The 21,465-nt window shown below is 45.5% G+C and overlaps 1 protein-coding gene across 1 annotated transcript in view; it reads left to right on the top strand.

Moving 5' to 3' along the window:
- The window catches only part of grik4 (glutamate receptor, ionotropic, kainate 4), a 342,628-nt gene extending 322,227 nt beyond the window's left edge, over window positions 1-20,401 (top strand). Inside the window, exons 15-21 of the mRNA XM_066710250.1 lie at window positions 3,519-3,628; window positions 5,057-5,230; window positions 5,384-5,549; window positions 5,992-6,217; window positions 6,629-6,757; window positions 9,051-9,169; window positions 12,212-20,401. Coding sequence (XP_066566347.1) covers window positions 3,519-3,628; window positions 5,057-5,230; window positions 5,384-5,549; window positions 5,992-6,217; window positions 6,629-6,757; window positions 9,051-9,169; window positions 12,212-12,595 — 1,308 coding nt within the window. The 3' untranslated portion in view covers window positions 12,596-20,401. The remainder of the gene's footprint in view (window positions 1-3,518; window positions 3,629-5,056; window positions 5,231-5,383; window positions 5,550-5,991; window positions 6,218-6,628; window positions 6,758-9,050; window positions 9,170-12,211) is intronic.
- The last annotated feature ends 1,064 nt before the right edge of the window (window positions 20,402-21,465 follow it).

The following is a 21,465-nucleotide window of genomic DNA, read 5'->3' as shown; positions in this document are numbered from 1 at the left end:
TAAAGCACTCCGTTTTCTCATTTTGCAGACGCTGGGACAGTAGGAGGCTGGGGACTGTGTGAGAATTAGCTTCTCTCCTCTCTGCCAGCTAAACATAACTGCTTTCCTGTGTGAGAGCTCCGAATAGCGCTGACAGGAGCTCTGTCTCAATCTGATATTGGAGTTTTTTGTTTGTTTTTTAAGGTGTCAGGCGTAGGCTTCTTGCCTTTATCTTTCTCTGTGACAGAGTATCCTGGTAATGTAATATGAGCCGTGAATTACTGCAAGGAAAGTCAAATCAGGCAAGTTGTCATGGAAGGAGAGGACGTACATGTGTAGTATATAAATATATATCGTCACTCGGGGGAGTGATATTGTGATTCACACAACAACGTCAGCAAGAGACATCAAAAAGAGTCAAAGAAGAAACCAACGGAGATGTTATGCTCACGTAGGTATTGACATCAACTACACCTGGCTCTAGAGCTGGGTGTTGGCCTTCAGATCATTATAGTGATCTTTAATCAGGGGTTAAGTACGCCACCGCCTTGATTACTGACATGGCTAATTGGTTCCCAGTCATAATTGCGAGCTTGAATGAGGGAGTGTGACATTTGGTGACCCTTGGTCTGTCTCAAAACGCCTCTTCTTCATAATATACAAAAACAGTGCAGTTCACAATACACCCCTTTTTAAGATTAAGATTACCCTGGTAAATGTACCCAGGTTATATTTTTTACTTTTAATATGTTTTTTATAGTGTTTTCCTATGAGTTTAACATGTCTTCAATGTGCTTTACTGCACTCCACCGTTCCACCGTGGATTGACCTTGGTCTACAATAATAAGGATGCGCTTGGAATATTTATCTTGTTAGACCATAGTTATTCCTTAGACTTTTATTGTATTGTTTAGGATTTTCACTTGTAGGGAATGGATTAGGTACAGCATGAGGTTAACCTTGAGGAATCCCTGTATGCAATAACCCTCGGCTGATTGATTGATTGATATGAATCCAGCTGTTTCTTATAGGAACCCAAAGTGCCGGCTTTAACTGCATGGCTGGGTAACAAAAGCTGCATCTCCACAAACAGGCACCGTAGACGCATACAGGAGCTTCTCTTGTCGAAAGGGCTGGTTAATCCTTTTGCCTCTTGGAATGCAGGATAATAATGAACCAAAACAAAAGACAACAAACAGGAATAATCTCCAAGATATCTGGCAACATCCAGTTCAGCTTTTACCTCCAAGACAATTCTTTAAATGCCTGGCCCTGAGAATGGATGTTTTTATATGGATGGCTTATTTTCTGTGGTTAAAAAAAGGTAACATTTCACAGTTGAAAAGTGCTTCAAGGTTACTAACTACTTAATGTTTTTTATACATATATATGAGCTTTTAAATCTTGCCTACAGTTTGATGGAATAATGTCTGGGTTCAGCCACATTTACATTTGCAGCTCTTAACAATTTTAAGCCTTAGCTATATGTTGTGTAAAAAGGAAAGTGCTGCTTATAAGTCTGTTTCTGAAAGCTTCAGATAAAGGTAATCAGTTATTCCATTCCAGAACCAAAGTGAGGGGAAAAAAACACATTTGAGTTGCCAGACCTGTCACTCAACGTGAGTGACAGCTTCACTGCCTGTCATAGCCAATCAGACTTTGATTTGACCCGCAGAATCATGACAGGAGACGAACGGTTCGGGCCGGACGCTGCCTGGGAGCCTCTCCCGCGATGCGGACAGCTTTCTCAGAAGCGCCCAACGTCCACACTGAAAAGAAAACGATGAGTTTGTCTCCTGGCGGTTTCTAAAGTGGAAGCAGTTGCAGAAAAAGATCTGACTGGGGAAGAAGCATATCTGCGTGACGGCCACATAAACTTTGATCTCGTTTTATAGCTCGACTGATATCGATGGTTGTATAAAGTGACGCTTGTAAACAAGGTTCAAAATGCTTATTCCAGGCGAATCAATCAGTAGGATATCAAACACAGTAAAATGCCTTCTGTGCACAGCTCTGCCCTGCCCTGTGATCCTGATGTTTCCTCTGCTGCAAAGTATAATAACAAGAAGTTGGCCACAGGACCCGTCTGTTTTTGCTTGAGATCTGCCGCAGTGCATCTTGTGTGTTATTTTGGATTGTAAGAATGGTTTTCTCCTCTGTGGATGAGTTTTCTTCGTGCTGTAAAAAGGAGACAGTCTGCAAAGCAAGGGGACTGTGCCGTTCCAGAAATGGTCCCGTTAAAAGCGTGCAACCTTGCAACAAGCAGTCGGCGGATGTTGCTTCTCCATGGATTTTTATTACAGCCTACTTGCGGAGAAACCAAACTGTGACCCAAACACGGCGGTGCCAGAAGGCAGTGTGTCAGCTGGGTGTCTCCTGGCTCCTGCATGTTGTGTTTAGGGGATGTCCATTCAGATTCCCTGTGAACACGTGTAAAACCTGGCCAAAAAAGACAAAAAAGGCACTCTGCCGTTTCTTTCATGCCGACCTGCATAAAAAGCCACAATCGTGTGGATTACAGGGAACCTGCAGGGATCGTGGGTGTTTAGTGTAAACGATACCCTGTATTACCAACCATAATCCTCAGTCCCAGAACCCCCGCAGCATAATCTCAGCAGAAACCAGCACAAAAACAGCATAATTCAAGGCGAAGGGTCTGTCCGCATTTCACCTGCGGCTGACACAGCACAAGCGGAGGTTTCTGTGAGCCCTGACTTCATAATCTCTGTGTCTGATCCAGTAGCCCAGTCAATATCGCCAGTGGGTTCCCGTGCTGTGGGAAAGTAAACTTACCCACATCATCCTGAAGACTCGAATGGGGAATAGATAGAAGCTTTGACAAGGGAAATACGGTATTCTGATAGTGGGGTGAGACTTTACTTTATGACTTTCTAGACACCCAAGACTAGGCACTATCTTTTCAGACCAAGTTGCTCCTTAACCCCAGATAACTGCAACAGAACAAGACGCAAAAGAGCGCTGTTGTTACTCACACTTTGCGAGTCTTTGGCCATCAGTGCTGCGTGTGCCCCTTGTGTGTGGTTTATGAGAACTGGCAGTACAGTGTGTAATTGTTCGCTGTTTGTCGAGTGGGCTCCTGCGGCTTTAATTCAGAGATACTCTGTTATGACTGAAAAGGGGGAAGAAGATAAATGTCTCAGAAATGTATGGATCTCTCCTGAATGAAGCACAGGTAATGGGGTTGTGTGCTGATCTTCCTTAATGTCGCCATCTCTGAGAAGCACTATCCATCCACCCAGCAAAGTGTCCCTCCAGCGCTCAGTCTGAGAGGCACGGACAGCCGCCATGCAGTTTCAATGGCAGGAGGATGGATGTTTCTATATAAAAATACCTAATTTACTTGATGAGTGCAACGGGCCCATTTAGTTCATCAGAGGTGGCCATTTTCTTCTACATTAACTTCATTACAGCATTAGCGTTGGTCCCAGTGTGTTAGTCTCCATAATGCGGTTTAATGCCCTGTGCAGAAAACTACTCTTCCTGCCTCTTGATGTGACCCCCGTGCCCATGTTTTCCAGGGCCGCAGACCAGGCTACTTCTCCTTCCTGGACCCCTTCTCTCCGGGCGTGTGGCTGTTCATGCTGTTGGCCTATCTGGCTGTGAGCTGCGTGCTGTTCCTGGTGGCCAGGTAGGTGCTGTGCAGCTTCACACTGCCATCTCGTGGCGGAATGGGATCAGTACTCTGGGGGAAGCTGAAACGGGGATGGGCTTTCACAGTGTGGAAGAGACTTAGAGGACCACAATCCCGCAGGTTTTATCGCTTTCTTTGCTTTCTTTGCCTACATTAGACCCAGGAAAGTGTCTGATTAGTTCAGTTAACGAATTAGGAGCTAAGCTGGAAGGAGAAGCTGAAGAGCACTACATAATGAAGAACTCCCCTCATTATTTTAATACAGCTTAAAGCACTTCTTGTCTCTGTCGGGATCCCGCCGGTAGCTGCTTCCATTCAAGTCCGAGTCCAAGCCCTTCTTTGTGTGTCTGGCTTGGGCAGGAAGGATCCATGCGAAGTTTGCTTACAGTTCTGAAATTGCTAGTCAGATGACAGTCGCTGGATTCTTCCCTGAATCTGATCATAGAAGGATTACAGTGGGTTAATAAACTTGTTAGGGCTGTAGCTACTTATATTCCAGTGATATTGTTAACTTTGAGCCAAATTTGCTTCAGTTTAATTATTTAAATTCCGCACCAGGCGAGGAACCTGAAGACCGTCCATTTTCACAACCGTAGATTCCTTTGACACAATGCTGGGTATCAGGGCATAAATGTAGCTCAACGTTTATGACCACTTTCCTCTGTTTGTGAAAATACCTGCATGTAGTGGGGGGTGGCTTTGACAAGAAGGAAGGGGAGCAGAGACAGGTGTCTGGTGCAGTAAAACCGGCACCATCTGCTCTCCTGCGCCTGGCCTTCGCTGCGTTATTCTCATGGCTCCAGCAGCTGGTCTGGATTTATAGGTGCGCTTTAACTCCGGTCCCACGGCGGCACAAACCGCGCCGCTCAGGGAGGGAACGTGTGTGCAGAGGTTTATTACTCACCTCGGGTAAAGGGGAAAGGAAAAGGGGCAGGAAAAACACAGAAGCAGGCAGGGTAGATTGCTTACTGGGTGTAGAGGTCAGCCTCTGGGTTTAATTATCCCACCCTCCCTCTGTCTCTCTTTCCCTGCTCCCTCTTAATTACTTTATCCTTTTAATGCTGTTAATTTAGACAATAGTTTCTCCAGGTCGTATGTTGGTTGGTGATTAGACGATAGAAGCACACTCCGCTATGCCGTCCAGGAACCTACAAGCAGATTTCTTTTTCCTTTTTTTTTTTTTACCTATTATGAACCTAATTAGTTGTAAAGTAATTGAAAAACTCAGGGGCAATGAGAAACAGAAGGTCCTGCATCCCCCAAGGACCTGTGATTGATACCGGTGCCGCAGTGTGTGAAGTTGTCGCTCTCTCGCTCGCTCTCTCTCTCTGCTTCCATCTCTGTCACTCTCCTACTCTCTCTACAACCCCATCTCCCTCTTCTTCTCCCTCCATTGGTCTCCCTCTCTCTGCCTGTGCTTTGCAGATTGACCCCATACGAGTGGTACAACCCCCACCCCTGCATGAAGGGGCGCTGTAACCTGCTGATTAACCAGTACTCCCTGGGCAACAGCTTCTGGTTCCCAGTGGGCGGCTTCATGCAGCAGGGCTCCACCATCGCCCCCCGTGCCCTGTCCACCCGTTGTGTCAGTGGAGTCTGGTGAGAAGCACTCAGAAACTCACACACACACACACACACACATAGACGTTGACAGCCAAGGCTACACTGACCCACACGCAGGCACACATCACTAAGTTGTCCTACATCCTCAGCTACACTGGCTGTAAATTCAAAGCTGTTGTGTTGCTGCAGGTGGGCCTTCACTCTCATCATCATCTCCTCCTACACTGCCAACCTGGCCGCCTTCCTCACCGTCCAGAGGATGGAGGTGCCCATCGAGTCTGTGGACGACCTGGCCGATCAGACAGCCATTGAGTATGGCACCATGCACGGGGGCTCCACCATGACCTTCTTCCAGGTAAGGCCACCCTCTAGGGCAGCCCGGGCTCAAAATCCACCTCCTGGCTTTGGCCAAGACAGGCCTCTAGCTGCATTCTCTTCAGCTGGAAGTGTGGTGAAGGGAAGAATGCACTAACGTGGTGAATGTCATCCTATAATGGTTAACAACTCTCCCTCTTTTCCTCTCCACAGCATTAGCATCCTCTCTCTGTAATTGTACGTTCCACTAAAACGCGTATGCAGAATCCATTTGCACTCTTATTCGCTCAGAGCGCTCTTCACTTTTCACGGCTTGCTCATCCTCTCCCTGTTCTTCTCCCTCTTGAGTGTATTTTGTGTGAGGCTCTTTCCCTCAGAGTATGAGGCGCTCTTTCACGCCTTCCCCGGCTGAATCTCGTGTGCACTTCACTCCTGAAGAGCCCCCTCTTGCTTCCTCACGCCTTGGCGATCTCCCCGTGCAGAACTCGCGCTACCAGACGTACCAGCGCATGTGGAACTTCATGCACTCCAAGATGCCCAGTGTGTTTGTGAAGAGCACGGAGGAGGGCATCGCGCGGGTGCTCAACTCCAACTATGCCTACCTGCTGGAGAGCACCATGAACGAGTACTACCGGCAGCGCAACTGCAACCTGACCCAGATCGGCGGGCTGCTCGACACCAAGGGCTACGGCATCGGGATGCCCGTGGGTAAGGGCACCTTTGGGCTCAGCATTCAGCCAATGGTCCTGTCTCTACCCCGGCATGGGCAGGGACCAGTTTTGAACTTGGAGTCTGACCTCAATCTGGCACCAAAGCCCAGCTGTTTCAGTTTTATATTGTTCAAAGCAAATCATGGGACTGAATAACTTGGCTGGTAAATTTTCCAGGGGTGGGGAAAAAAGTGGATTATCGACCAGTGCCTTAACTGAAGTTTTCTTAAGCTTTTCTGGAGTTTCAGGGCACAAAGTAACTTAACACCTTGTAGTCGATATGCTAGTAAAGAACAAATTAGGATGGTCAAATAGATCTATTCTTGAAAGGTAAAATTATTCAATGAACCCTCTCTCTCTCTCTCTCTCTCTCTCTCTCTCTCTCTCACACACACACACCGTGGGCCAGGCTCGGTGTATCGAGATGAGTTCGACCTGGCCATCCTCAAGCTACAAGAGGAGAATCGCTTGGAGATCTTGAAGAGAAAGTGGTGGGAAGGAGGCCAGTGCCCCAAGGAGGAGGACCACCGAGCCAAAGGTACAACACTGGTTCCCGGCATCGTGTTCTTGTCACAGGGAGAGTGCAAGTGACTACACTGTCAATCTGTGATTTATTTCACTGCACTTCCTCATTTTTTGTGCGAGGAAAGACATATCCTTTAATGCTAGCTCAACTAGAACTGCCTGCTTCAACCAGCAGGCTCTCTGCTGCTGAGCGTAAGGTATTTGCCCTCAGCTATAAACAGATATAAACCCCCAGCAGGATGGCAATTCTGAAAACAGTAGCAGGTCAGTAAATAAGTGGGACTCCCACCGTGATGCTGATGGTATAGTATGGATCTGGTCCAGACTTTGGTGGGTTAGTGTCTTTTTCTTTCACTGTTTTCGCCAGTGTAGGAGCCTGAACTAACGGGCAGCTGTATCCTTGCAGAAACGCACAGAAAAAGAGAGACATGGCTCAGAATGCTTGAGTGTGTTATTTTCTCAATGCACCCACTGCGACAGCTATCGCTCTGTGCGTTGGCCCTCAAGACTGAAATCCCTCAGAGTCTGTCTCTCTGACGCCTGCAATTTATTCCTCCGAATAGTTTTTCTGTTATTTTATTTGGTGGGTTGAGGCTGATCTTATTTTTATCCAACACTTCTCCTTTTGCTTCGTTGACTTTGAGGATGCGTCGACTGAGTTGGAAGTATTGCTTCCACCAAAGCTCACGAAACCGAAACTGAACAAAGGCTCACTCCGACATTGAGGTCAGAACTGAAACCACACCTGTAGAATATGTTCCCCATGCAACTAGGAACTAGAGCTTGCTATACTTGAATTGACTTGCACTTGCACTTGCTAATGCAATGTGTATAAAATATTTTTTTAGAGGAGGCTTTGAAATACTTGTTGTTCCATAGAGTCACACATCTGTGTCAGCCTAGAGCCAGAAATGGAACTGTAGAGGTCATATTTTTTTATTTCTAACGGTCCTGTTCTTGAAGCTATGCTGGGTATCAGCACAGAAAAATAAACCTCACTGGAATAAGGCAGGAAGTGAGCTGGGGAAGTCTATCACTGTCGCACATGCCTCAGTGTCCTTTTATTTACCATGGTCAGCATAAGTAACTATGGACAATGCAGAGAGACACTGTGCCACTCCTTCATGTAAGAGCTAAATGCCTTGACAACAGTGAGCTCCTTATTAAAAAAGAATAAAAGAAAAGAAAGAAAGTTGCAACTGGTGACATTCTCTAATCTGAAGTTTACAGCTTTAGAAGCTACCACAACAGAAGGCGAGTTACTCAGAGTCAGATCAGACAATGTCTTACAGTGGGAAGGAGACATCAGTTACTGTAACGGCACTGGCAGTCACGATGGTGCCACCCCCCCCCTCTGCTTTGCCAGCGGTAATGATCCTGAAAATAGCAGATGATTACCGTTATGCTAATGCAAGATGTGTGGCAGCGTGTCGCTGGGTTTCTGTCAAGCCTTTGACCGCGCGTACGTTGATTGCAAGGGACTGTACGATGTGTGCATAATAGTTTTGATCTTTACTCACAGTGCCTGCTTTGGGTATATCAGTTTAGTGTCAGAATATGGCACTAGGAAGAGTAATGGGAACGCAGAGAGGTGAGCATCGGGTCCCGCGACATTCTGGAGATTTTTGCAGCCTTGGGAACATTAACATTGGAGGTCACTTATGTCCCTGTACACCTGACATGAAATGCAAAGAAAGAGAATACGGGTGAATGAGAACCGCTATACTCCTTTTCTCCACGTGTCAATTATTTGTGAAATTGTGTATTTAGTAGCTGCTACTTTCAACAAGTGCAATAACCTCATATGGTTGTTATAAATAAAGCTTTTCTCTCAGATTTCTCTTCACCTTAGTGTCTTTGTGTCTTCTGGGCTTCAGTTAAAACGGGTTAGAAAGGAAGGAAGGAAGAAAGAAAGTAGAGTAGAAACCGTACAGAATCCAATTGTGATTGCTTCACGGGTTCGTTTAATTAAAGATAAATTTGCAAAGTAGCAGAGGGGGAGGGTGCCATAAATCAGTTTAATGAGACGTTGGACTGGGTGAAAGGTGGGTCCGTGATCGGCATCACGAGCAGCAATGTTTTGTCTGAAGACAGACGCACAGGGGGACACTGTTTGAAGACATCTCCCTTTCTCCTGAGCTTCCTCATACAGCAGTTCAGTTTTGGCTCACTAACTTCACATAGGCTGACACCCCTAATTAACTAGGGTGGCTTATCCAAAATCCAGTGAGACGTAACAGACTGAAGCTGCTTTTTTCTCTCTCTCTCTCCCTTTCTCTCCCTCTCTCTCTGGATGCTCCGCCCAGGGCTGGGCATGGAGAACATCGGCGGGATCTTCGTGGTGCTGGTGTGCGGGCTGCTGGTGGCGATCTTCATGGCCGTGCTGGAGTTCATCTGGATGCTGCGCCACACGTCCGGCACAGAGGTGAGAGAGGGCAGCGTAACCTGCATCTGCTTTATCAGCTTCTCCCACTGACTCTGTGTGCACGGAGGACTGACACACAGCCGGCCCGGGTACTGCTGCACTCGCGTCTGCATCCACGGGATAGAAAGATAGGGGGGCGGGTAGAGAACAAGGCTTGAGGGATAGGAACTGGCAGAGAATCGATATGTATTGCCTATTGGGAACGGGGTGAACGGAGGTCAACACAAATCTCATTGAAGATTCTGCAGAAGAAATTTTGAAATAAAATAATATTGGACAGGTCATCGTGGAATTAACCAGGTGATACATCATCTTCTCTGTTGGGTTCCCTGAGGCTTGTTCTGTGGCCCACTCTGCTTTGGCTAAATAAAACCACTGTGTAACATGTGCAGCTAAGCCCCGGATGTAAAACTTTTTTTTGGTGGTGGGGGGTTCCAAACAGATTGTAGTTGTCAGCAAATAGGCTTTCATTTGTGTTGTTGTGCCAATTAGTGATTCAAAAGAATGTGATGGGTGGAGTGTCATAGTTACACTGTTGTGACCATCAAGAATGTCAACCTAGGGCTAGTTCCGTTCTCGAGCAGGTTCTAGATATGTTCTAGAATCTCTGCCAATGCAGGTTATTTGTTTGGAGTAGAATTCCACCAGGGAATCTGCTCACCGTTTCTGCCTATTTTTGCCTTCACCCTGTAAGATTTACAGTAATATTCTTGTACCGGTAGTGCCAAAATATTATAGCTCATTGCCAGTGGTCTAGTTAAACAAAGGGGGCATTTTTATAAACCTTGCAGCCAGATCTGGTGGTAAGAAAGAGCAGTGCCTTATATATAGATGTCTTCAAAAGTGTATATATCCCAATGTAAACTTACGTGGCTATTCAAGTCATATTGACTGATTGGAAATGGCAGCATTGATCCGAAGTCTATCCCTGTTTATACTCTCTAAGGGTTTTCATCTTTCTAGAATTAGCCTCTGCATTGTGTTATTAAAATGTGTATCACCTTATAATTACTTCAAAGGGTAGAATTATGCTTGAATTCAAATTTTTTGAGTTCTGGGAAGAATCAAAGGTTGAAATACATTGTTGTAGAAATGTGTTTCTTCTCCCCTGTAATAATCTGAGTTGGAGACATTGAAATGATGCATCTCCATTGGGCAACAAATGTAAACCTTTGAAGACATTATCTGTTAGCCTGGCATTTCGTAAAGGGACATTTTTTTCAAAGCCCAATTACGACCCTTCATTGATTGCTTCCTGCTCCCTTCCTCCTGTCACCCTTTGCTCAACTAGACCACAATCGTTTCAATCGCTTTGATTTCCTTCTGCGGACTGGAGCTGTGGAGAAATATGAACCTGGCTTCCTGTGAATAATCTCCCAACAAAACTGAAGCCTTACATAGCCGTAGTGCATTTCCACCCATTCCAGAAGTCCTCCTCATTAGGGTACATTGATATGGCTTGTTTAATGATTTTGTGTTTCTTGTACGCCTTGATTGGAGATTAATAAAAACCCTTTTTTTCAGCTAATAGAATGTAACTTGCATAGCATTTTATTTGGGGGAATTATTCACTGATTACAGGGCTTGACAAATCTTCCAATCCATTGCGGCCGCCTGGCTCTGTATATTACATTGTGGTTTCCTCCTGCAGAGATAAATGCTCAGTGCGATGACGGTGGGGGGGAGATGGCGAGGGGCCCCCCAGTATTTCACACTTATTGAAACCCGCTACGGTAGAATAGGCGTCGTAATAGATTGATTCCCTTTCTTAATTGTCACATTTATCGCAGGGGGAGTAATTGGATAATCCCTCTCTGTTGAAAAGAGCTGGCTGTTAATGTAGGGTGAAAAATGTGAACTGAAAAAGAGTAAGCAGATTCGGAGTGCATACATATATGAACACATCCGTCATATTAGCTGTGAGATCCCATCGCCGGTCTAGCTATTGGAAGCTATTGCCACACTTTAGGGAAATAGAAGCTCGTGTAATTTCTTTCTGTAGCTATTTCCTATTCAGCAGGTATCACATATCTCAAATTGAATGTGTGGTTTCCCTATTAGAAAGCATTATTATTAGATAGCGTGACCAGAGGAAAGATGTGCACTGATTGGTTAAAACTGGCCCCTTCCCAGTGTCCCTTCATGTTGAAGTCTCCAGTGACACAGAGACCATATGGAACAGTCAAACCCAGTGTCTTTCCCAGTGTCTGAAGAGACTCGGTAATGGCAGTCACTTTTTACCGTAGCGGCTCTGCACGTCTGATGCGTTAGTCCTTTATTTCTCTTCAGACGTAGAGGATTGCAGGGGAAACGTCATTTATAACCACATTGCATTACCTCCTTCAGTTCATGCTATACGCCCCGGGCCAGATTCAATATTAGGGCTTGTAAGAAACAAACTGCACACATTTCAGCTGGAAGAAAGTCTACGCTGCCTCCAGGGGCTCTGAAATAGGAGCCTTGTGAAAGGTTTAAGGCGAATTGCGAAGTTTGTGTCACAATGTTGTTGTGAAGATTGGCCCCTAAGCCTCCCCTGAACCCTTCGAGACAGGACTTAAGTTACTAACTGTGTAGACAAAAATAAGACCCAAGAATAGTTTTCAATGCAAATATGTTATCAGCCTTTGTTCGTTATTTTTATGACTCTGCAGGGTAATTAGGCAACGATAGCCAATTTAACAACTGTCTGCTCCTTGATTTAAACCTCCACCCCTTCCTGTTTAAAAGGCCATTTAAAAATCCTGTCTTGGCAAAAATATAAACAGCCATTTAAAAGCGGTCCAGATTTACCAGCAAGCTGTCCGACCCGACAATGCATCTATATGACTGGCACACCGACGCAGCAAAAACAGGGCAATGTGATGTCGAGGCTCACAGCTCTTTGTGTGCGTGTGTGTGTGTGTGCGTGTGTGCATGTGTGTGTGCATGTGCGTGTGTGTGTGTGTGCGTGGCAGGCAGCGTGAGGGCGCAGGTGTGCGATATTTCCCGTCCTCTCTCTCTCTCTGTCTCTCCTCGACCCTCACCCCGCCCCCCCACCCCCAGCTGTCGGTGTGTGAGGAGATGTTCCAGGAGCTGCGCGGGATCGTGCTGTGCCAGGACAGCCTGCAGCTGCGGCGCAAGCGGGGAGCGGGCGTCCTGCGCACCCGGCCGCTGCCCCTGGAGGAGCGCAGAGCTCGGATGGCCGCCGCCAGCCTCAGCAACGGCAAGCTGTGTGGGGGCAGCGGCGCCCCCGAGCCCCTGGCCCACAGACTGGCGCAGGAGGCGGCCCTGGTGGCGAGGGGCTGCACCCACATCCGAGTGTGCCCGGAGTGCCGCCGCTTCCAGGGCCTGAGGGCGAGGCCGCCAGGGGCCGCGGGGGGGTCCCCGGTGCACAGCGAGGAGAGCCTGGAGTGGGAGAAGACCACCAACAGCAGCGAACCTGAGTAGAACCCCACCCTTTGCCCCGTTTTCCCTCTCGCCGCCCGCCGTGGAAGTTGAATGGGATTGTGGGATTCTGCAAGTACACAGGGGGCAGGGTTGGGTGGCCGTCTTCAAATCCTACTGCATTCAGATCCTCTTCTGCCGAGAGGAGAAGTCAGGAGCCTGGAAGGTCACAGGGGCTCTGAGGGGAATCCTGCCCCGCTCACACAGTCTGGCTTTGGTGGGAGTCAATTCAACATGGACGCGCAGTGCTCTCTCTCTCTCTCTCTCTCTCTCGCCCTGTCTCTCACTGTCTCTCACTCTCTCTCTCTTTCTCTCGCCCTCTATCTCTCTCGCTCTTTCTCTCTCTCTCTCACACGTGCACACAGCCTGTCCGGCATCTTTCAAGACTCCCGAATGCCCGAATTCTTTTGGATGAACAGCAGACAGTCACCCGTACTATGCAGTCCTTTTTTGGGGGCTTTTCTCCAATGATTTTCTCTTTTTTTTATGTCATTGTAGCATTTGAAGTTTTTCCTTTTAAATTATTTGATTTGACTTTATTTATTTTTTGGTCATTTGTTTTTTTTCTTATCCTCATTCGGGATTCAGGTTGAGAACTGTGGATATTTTTCTTCTTTTTTTCGCCCCCTCGAGATCGAGAGCCTTTCTGAACTGCAAGACTTTTGTGGGGACAGTAAGACGAATACGATCAACAAAAAAGTGCCAAATAAATGCGGAGGACTCTGTGTTAGGGATCGCTGGGCCGTGGGGGGCTCCATCGAGAGGGGCAGGGCTGGCACACTCCCGCACGGCCTGGGCACGGGTTTGTCCTGGATGAGCAGAACATGAAAAACTGTTACGTCATGACTTTTTTTTTTAAGAAAAAATAATAATGGAATTAAAAAACACAAAAAAAGGTTTTAAATGTATTTTTTGAAAGACAACAATGCACATGAGAACAACGGAAGCAGGGGGGGTGGGTGTATTTACCTTCTTTTCTAAAGTCTGCCCAAGCATTGTATACAGCCTGAAAAATCCTGTTCCCTAAAAAAGAAACGAATCTGATTTTACCCACCATTTAAATCCCAGAAATATCTATTCAATTAAGGTCCTATCATCTCTGGAAACAATTGTGCTTTTACTGTCTATATTTTAAGTACAAGACCAACCCCTATGATATAAAGAAAGATTGGTTAGGGGTGTTTGATTGAGAGAAATTCAAAATCATATCCACTAACGATGAACTGAAAGGTAAATTCTAGATTCTGTCATGGGGCATTTTCCCAAGCAGCGCATTAGTATGTAAACTACTATTGCCCCAGTTAAATAAGGGTCAACCTGTGCTAGAAAAGCAAAATAAACTCCTTTAATCTCCTTTAATCAGTAATCGTGTTTAACAGGTTTTCAAAATCCCTACATTGTCTGAGTGCTGATTTTTACAATTGCTCAAACAGATCTCTCAGGCACTGTCAGACAGAGTTTGCAGTGTGTGTGCAGATGGTATGTTTTTGTTTGTGTGTTTCTTTGTTTTTTATGTCAAAGGTGCTGCTTTCTAATGTCCGAACCCGATAGCTTATTCTTCATAATGCCTTAGAGCAGGGGTGTCCAAATCTGGTCCTTGAAAGCCACCATTCATCAGGTTTTATAGCTCACCATAAAATCATCAAGGTATAGGCGTTTTGTTAAGGATCTGTAAAGCAGAGTGTGTTTTTGTGAAATTCTGGGATTTGGAGACACCGTGACCCTGTACTGGATGTGCCAGTTATTGAACATGGATGGGTGGCGGGATGTCATTTGGAGATCGTCTGGAACAAAAGCCTGAGCATCCTTCAGTCCCCCAAGGATCTGGATTGCCCCTAATTAAACAAGTTACCTGCTTGATTAATCAATAGCTAAGGGGGTTTGCCAGCCCTTGGGAACTGGTGATCTACAAAACTGACTGATAGAAGTTATGAGGACCAGAGCTAGACAGCCCTGCCTTAGAACGTGTGAGTCAGTATGTGAAGAAATACATTCGATCCCGGTGTTTCCCCACAGCTTCTTCTCTTCGCCACACTTTAATCTGGAAAGCGCTGTATGTAGGGGAAATGTTCCTATCATTGTCTCGATGAGTAAACCAGAAAACTGTCGTGCATCATTGACAGATGAGCAGTCCGAGAAAACTGAATTACTCTGTGTTGCAATTTCATCTCATCTCCTGGGATGACTCCTGTTGTGAATAGAGTCCTGTGTGTTTTTTTGTTGTTATTTCTTTCCTCTCGGTGCTGATTCATACGGTCACTTCCTGCCCTTCATTTCTGATGCCAAACATGAGAACATCCAGCCATGCCGATTCAGAGAAGTGTTTCTTTTTATTAAACAGATGATGATAATAAACACGTTTTCAAAAAGCATATCGGCGTCAGCGTTAGATCTCGGCGTGAAAAGTCCAGCGGCGTTTTTGTTCTCTGGTTGTGTTATGTGATTGAAATGGCTGGAGTTGAACTCGGGTGACCCTTAGAGTGAATGCAAACTGACAGATTCCTCTTAGTGAGGATTACCAAGTCTGGTTCACCACAAGGTTACACACAGCCCGTTGTGCGAAGGCTATAATGATGTGTAAGCTTGCCTTAGCCAGCAGGATTTGGCTGACGTTTTTTGTTGTCACTGTTTCTGTTGTGTATTGAACTTCAGAACATCGTGAAAGGGAAACAGACGGGCACAGAACGGCCTATGTAGTGTTTTCTTTAAAGGGAGCCTGTGAGGTCGGTTCTGTGTGGTGGGGTGAGGGCAGAGCTGATGCATCTGTGTTTATGCCCGATAGAGTTAAATCGAGCCCCATCCAGACTGCCTCATAACAGCCAGATAGAAATGCCAACTATCAATCAATCAATCAGTCTTTCAGTCAGTCGGTCGTTGGCAGCCCCCCTTTCTTCTCTCCGACAGCAGCAGCGGAGGGCAGAGGGATGGAGCGCGGAGCTGTGGGGACACTGGGTCTAACGCCAACCCCAAAGAAACAGGAGCCCTGAGGAGACCCAGCAGTGGACCCAGGGAAACACGCAGTGATAAAGGCGCTTCCAAACACTGAGCACAGGAGACGCTACAGAAACAAGTCTGTGAGTGAACACGGTGACTGCGGAGGCCAGGCCGTCTGGTGGTGAAACGGTCTTGTTGCTCCGACGCTTGGTGGAAGCCGTGGCCCTGACCCTGCCTCACTTCTCTGGCCTTCACACGAGACAGAGAGTTGAAATTGACTCTGCAGCAGCTGTCGTTGGTGTCTAGTTGTCCTGTGAGTTGTTCGTTTTGAAATATCTTCCTCTCCTTGAGTTGTTGCCATCTTGCTTCAGTTTGTTTTAAACCAGAAATAGGACCAGTCCAGCGCTGAATAAGGCAAACTTGTTTATGTCCAATTTTGTCTAATTTATTATTTTGAATTATTATTTTGACTGTGCATCTAAGCAAAAGGTTTGTTTTCTGCATAATGTTTGTACCATGACTCCAAACTTAAAGAAGTAAGATTGAATACTAGATAAAGTGTGCTAAGAACAGGATCAAGGTTACAATATAAACAGGAGATCTTCACTAAGACCTTTTGGAGCAAAACTCAAATGTTTTAGTTGCCCGTTTTCAAATGCATCTTACATCACCTGTGAAATACGTCTGTTTGTATTAATCTGGTCCCTGGCAGATCTGACTTGCCTGCACCCACGCTTTCAACAGTGGATGACAATTAACTCACCAGACTATCAAATCGGCCGATAAAACCATTAATCTGGCTAAGTCTTAATCACTGACTGAGAGGGCAGCGTGGGGAGGCTCATATTGTGGTATTGTACTGTATTACACCAGCTCTGTGGAGAGAGAAACTGACACAGTTCCCATAGAGAGTGGCTCTCAGTTCTGCAACATAATCTCCCAACCACTGAAGTACAGCACAGAGAGAAACAGAGACAGGACTTCTGCAGCGGACGTGATGTTAGTTATTGGGTTTTTATTTCATTCCTGGTATCTCCTCTAATGCAATTCTTATCCATCGGAGATAAGACGTAAGCTTCTTGAAGCCTCGAGGGCTTGTGTTAGTGGCGGTGTGTTGTCGACGGTGGTGTTGTCGTTGTTGCGGGTTGTTGTTGACATTGTTGTTCTTTGTATTATCTGATCCCCGCCCGTCTCTGGCAGCTAGACGGCGCAGGGTTATTATTTTCTGTCTCTCCTTGTAGAACCTCCAGGACAAGCAGTGTGAAATCTGCGGCGGAAAACAAACACGGCACGTTGGTTTTCATGACTTGTCGCAGCCCCGGTTGTAAAATCTAGACTGCAGGCTTAACTGTGAGTGTAATAAATAACCTCAAGTCATTTTTTTTTTCCCTGAGACGGGACTTGCGTTTTGTATTCCATCACGGCGGATCGATTTATGGGAAGACATTACTTGCAACGCTGAATGCTCTTGCCCGGCGCCGGCGATGACGTACCATACAACACAGAGGACTGGCCCCCCGATGTACGCGGATCTCCAATTTAACGTTCAAACGCCATGGTCCCATTAACAAAACCATGAACTCGGGCGTAATCTCAGAAGTAATGAATATCGATCTTGTTTTAATTGTATTTTTTTTATTTCTCAAACCAAAAAAGCAATTTCAGCTCACGGCACTGCTGCAGATGACTAGGCCGACTCTCCAGTCGAGTCCCTGGACGTTCAGAGTCTATTACAAAAGTCAATCTTTAAAATAAATAAATAAACTTTCTTTAATATCACTTATAAATTAGAGAGCAGTGAAGAGGGCCCTTCGTTTTAAGATTACCGCAAAAGGGAGGTTTATTACAAGAAATGGTAGCAGAAGGTTCTTTAAGTCCTGGCGATCTATACTGTGTACGGGCAGTATGTGAAAATCGCTCTTCTCTTATCTGTCCCCAGAGCAGGCAGTAAATTCAGGAGAATCAACCCTCGGCATTGCTCTGCCCCTCACTCCCCCACCCCAGAGAGGACACCTGCACAATCGATTCTCATCCGAGCCGCTGCTATCATCGGGAGTGCAGTTGGAAGCAGCAGACAGTGACTTTTGTTGCCTGAGCAAGCCAGTACTTGTATACACATCAAGTATACATGTCAAACTCTTGATTTATCCCTGTGGGCAAACTGTGGGGGGAAAAAAACAATCCAACAAAGACTAAAAAACAACTGCCTATTTAGGATTTTTACTATTGAATTGAGAGATTGCCTACAATTTCCCCACAGGGATTTGATTATAACAATGTGTCTGTTTTTGTCATAACAGTAAACTTGTTTTTTGCTTAAATTGTGGGTACCATGATTGCAACACAAGCACAACACATAATACAGAACTGTGTGTAACATCGGTAATGAGCCATGTTATTAATATTATTGTGTACAGCTACATTTGGATATCAAAGCTAACTTTAACTTTAGTTTTGGGACAATCTTGAGGTGGTACAAGTGTCGCTGGAGACCAGTGCCAACCTCTGGAGCGTGAGGGTCAGCTGGATTAGATCTCAGTCTCCAGAGAGTGCTGTCTGTCCATCTGCCTGCTTCTCAGAGGTCCCCAGAGGCGTGTGTTCGCACTGAAGCCTCGCTCAAGCGCAGCATCGCCGGGAAGAGTATGACTCTGACACGGCTCTGTAGCAGCCTCGAAGAGGAGAGTCGGGGAAGTCAGGCATTGTGTGTTTTATCTTAGCGGGTGAGACACTGTTCTTCAGAGCAGTGGCGGAGGGGCTGGGCGGTACTTCAAACAAGACCGATGAAAACCTGTAGTATTCCTTTGTGTGGTGTGTGTCTGCAAACAACAAATCTCAATAAGATAAATCACAACGCATTAGCAATAAAAGTAACTTGTGTCCTTTATCATTACCATCATTGTAAATATTTTGGATTACTGTGTTTTGGGGATGCTTTTTCAAAACAATGTCTCACAGTGCACTTGTTTAGTGAACATGTAGCACATAACCCAAAAGGTGCTTGGGATCTAAGCCAGTGGGCAGTACTGGTGTGATTGTATGGGCTGATGGTTCTGATCCAAGCAACGCAAGAGCGCAGAAAGCAGTCAGAGCGAGAAGTCCACTGGGGACAGTGCAGGAGATAATGGTGCTGATATTGCAGCTAATTACTGGACGTCGTGCTGGAGGGGTGTGTGTGGGGGGTCATTAGCAGCCACATGTCTTAATTACATATTTGCCCTTGATATTCAGGGGGGTAATGTGGAGCGTGTTCATTTTGAGGTGATTGTTGTCTTTTTGGGCAGATGTCTGGGGTGGATAAAGCTCCCCAATGCTGACAGAGGGCTGTGTCTGTGGAGACCTGCTTTAGACTGGAGAGGCTGGAACGAGCCTGCAACACCTTTATCGGACATTAGGAAGTGCAAGAAGTTGAGTTGAAAAAGAATAGGAGAGTGCTATACATGTAGAGAAACATGCAGACACACACACACACAAAGATCAGCAATGAGACTCAGCACAGTTAAGGAGAATATATTCCAGCTTCGCCTTAAGATCTGGGTGACCAGATGTCGCAGAACATAAAAGGAGCTTGTGAGCAGTGTTGTTCTGCGCCATCGTAATTGATCGTTAAAGCGGATCGTTAAAAAATCCCAGTTGAGCGCCTTCACACTCCTTCTGTTGCCCCCGAATGATGTTTTTAAGAGATCAGTGATTCAGACCTTAAAGTTAAATCATTAAATACATTAAATATATATGCAGGAAGGCAACAACTGGAAAGGTTTGGGGATGCCACACTTTCTCACAGAACAATATGAACAAGCTGCAGACAAGTGAAGGACGATTTGTGGACATTCGGACTTAGGAAATTATATTAAACATCACAGTTACTAAACCTATGAACCTTCAGGTCCAAGACAGGCACCTCCCAGCCCAAATCCAACATCTATCTTCATGCTTACGGAGCTTATAGGATTGTGTAGAAACGTGGCGGTTATTGTAATGGAGTTTAAAACAGAAATTCGTGAGGAGGATAACCCCCCGTCGCACTTCACTCTCTAGCAGGCCAGATCAAGCAGATCACGCTCACACACCCACACTCTTGTAAATAGCGCATCACGTCCTCCATCGCCGGCGTCAGTAGCCGCAATCACATTCTGTCTGGCTTAAACTCAGAACCACATCCGTCCGCCTCCCCGGTCTCTGTCTTTGCAGCAGCTCCTTGGCTCCATCCACCATGTGATGACCTCATCCTTCTGGGCGGCCGTTGGTCCCTCAGCCAAGCGGGTTAAAGCCAAAATAACTCCCATTACTGTAATCACTACCTTTACACCTGCATCTATAGAGACTTGTCTGAAGTACTGAAACAATATTTATCAAACCAAAATCGCTCCTTTTTATAAGTCACAAGCTTTGGTAGCTGCGTAAACTTTCACGTCAGCTTCGACAACTGACAGATACACGTGTGATTCAGCCCGTGTGATCTGTATTAACTTCAGGTTTTTTTTAATTCACCCAGAAAGACAGGCTCTCATCGGAATGCCGTCCCTGATATTGTGAAATGAATTGTGATGTGATTTGAAATTAAATGTCTGTGACTTGGTAGAAATGAAAGCAGAAAGAACAAAAATGAGGGATGTGTGTGTGAGGGGAGGGGGGCAGAACTATCATCGATTTCCAGACGATTCTATGCAATTACCTTGTCTTTAAAAAAAAATGTAAGTAAAAAAAAAAAGATTTAAAATAAACCTCCAAAACAATTAAAAATGGCACTGAAAAAGAAGTGTATTTCCCCGGAGGTGAAGTGGTCGGACTGTGTTGTCTCCTGTTCTCGGACTGTCTCTCTGTTGAATGTATTGAACAAGAATTCTTGACATTGTTTGTCTTTCAAGAAAATAAAATAGAAGGTTATTTGCTTTGCTGTCTCTTTCTTCTTGCCGTACTCAATTTCTCCAGCGATGGAACAGTATCGACTGCCCGGGAGAAACCAAACGATGGCCTTCGAAATACTTTTGCTACTGGTGTCATTTTCCACTTTTCCAGTATACATAAACCCATCAGGGATGCATGAATATGATGTCTTCTAATGACTACAGGGTGCTATTTCTGAATTATTGGTGTTTCAAATGAAGGCCGGATCTGTCCGATGCCGACTCTTCCATGCTGTGGAGTTGCTGTCCACGGATCGGCCAGGGTAGGAGAGAGAGAGAGAGAAGATTGTCTGACTCTCTTTGATCGCACAGGGTCGCCGTACAGACGCAGCTATTTGAACAGAGGACAAAAGGGCACATCTCTCTCGCAGTCTTGATGTACCAGGTAGAGTGGGTACTCCCCTGCAATTTTGATCCTAAGGTTCATCAGGTATAAAGAACAGAAGAATACGTATCAAATAGAAGTATAGCTGGATCTGAATTCTAAACCAAGTGGGGAATACATGTTTTTGTTGTTGTTGTTAATACATCCTGTAAAGGGTTTCCCTTATTGTATAAGAGATGTCATTGTATAAGAGATGTCATCTTGTGCAGATTGGGCAAGAGGATCTGGCTGCACCCTACCCTGCTTGTTTATGTTCCAACTAAGCTCTCAATTACTTAATTGAACCTTAATTGAAGTAATAATCTGTTAAGATTAGACTTTTTAATTTGTTTAATTTATACAATTATATACTTAACTTAAACCCCCTACTATTTAAAATAATTAAAAGGCTCTGATTTAGGAAATTATTAGTTCAATTAAGTAATTGAGAGGGTGGTTGGAACAAAAGTCAGGTGTTTCTTTGGTCCCGGATGTGCTGTAACTGACTTGCTGTAGTGGATCTGTGTTGCGTGTTTATGATAGTGAAACGTAACAAAACTATTATAAAAAAATTAAAAATGTACATCCAATGAAACTTGCAACACTAACATTTAAGTGTCCCCAAATAGAAGTATAGAGCTGTTTGGAAATGTTGCTCTATGATTGGCTGG

Source organism: Amia ocellicauda, chromosome 1 (genome assembly GCF_036373705.1).
Source record: "Amia ocellicauda isolate fAmiCal2 chromosome 1, fAmiCal2.hap1, whole genome shotgun sequence".
NCBI classification, from domain to species: Eukaryota; Metazoa; Chordata; class Actinopteri; order Amiiformes; family Amiidae; genus Amia; species Amia ocellicauda.
The sequence above is the reverse complement of the archived record's forward strand: the minus strand, read 5'-3'. Positions and strand labels throughout refer to the sequence as shown.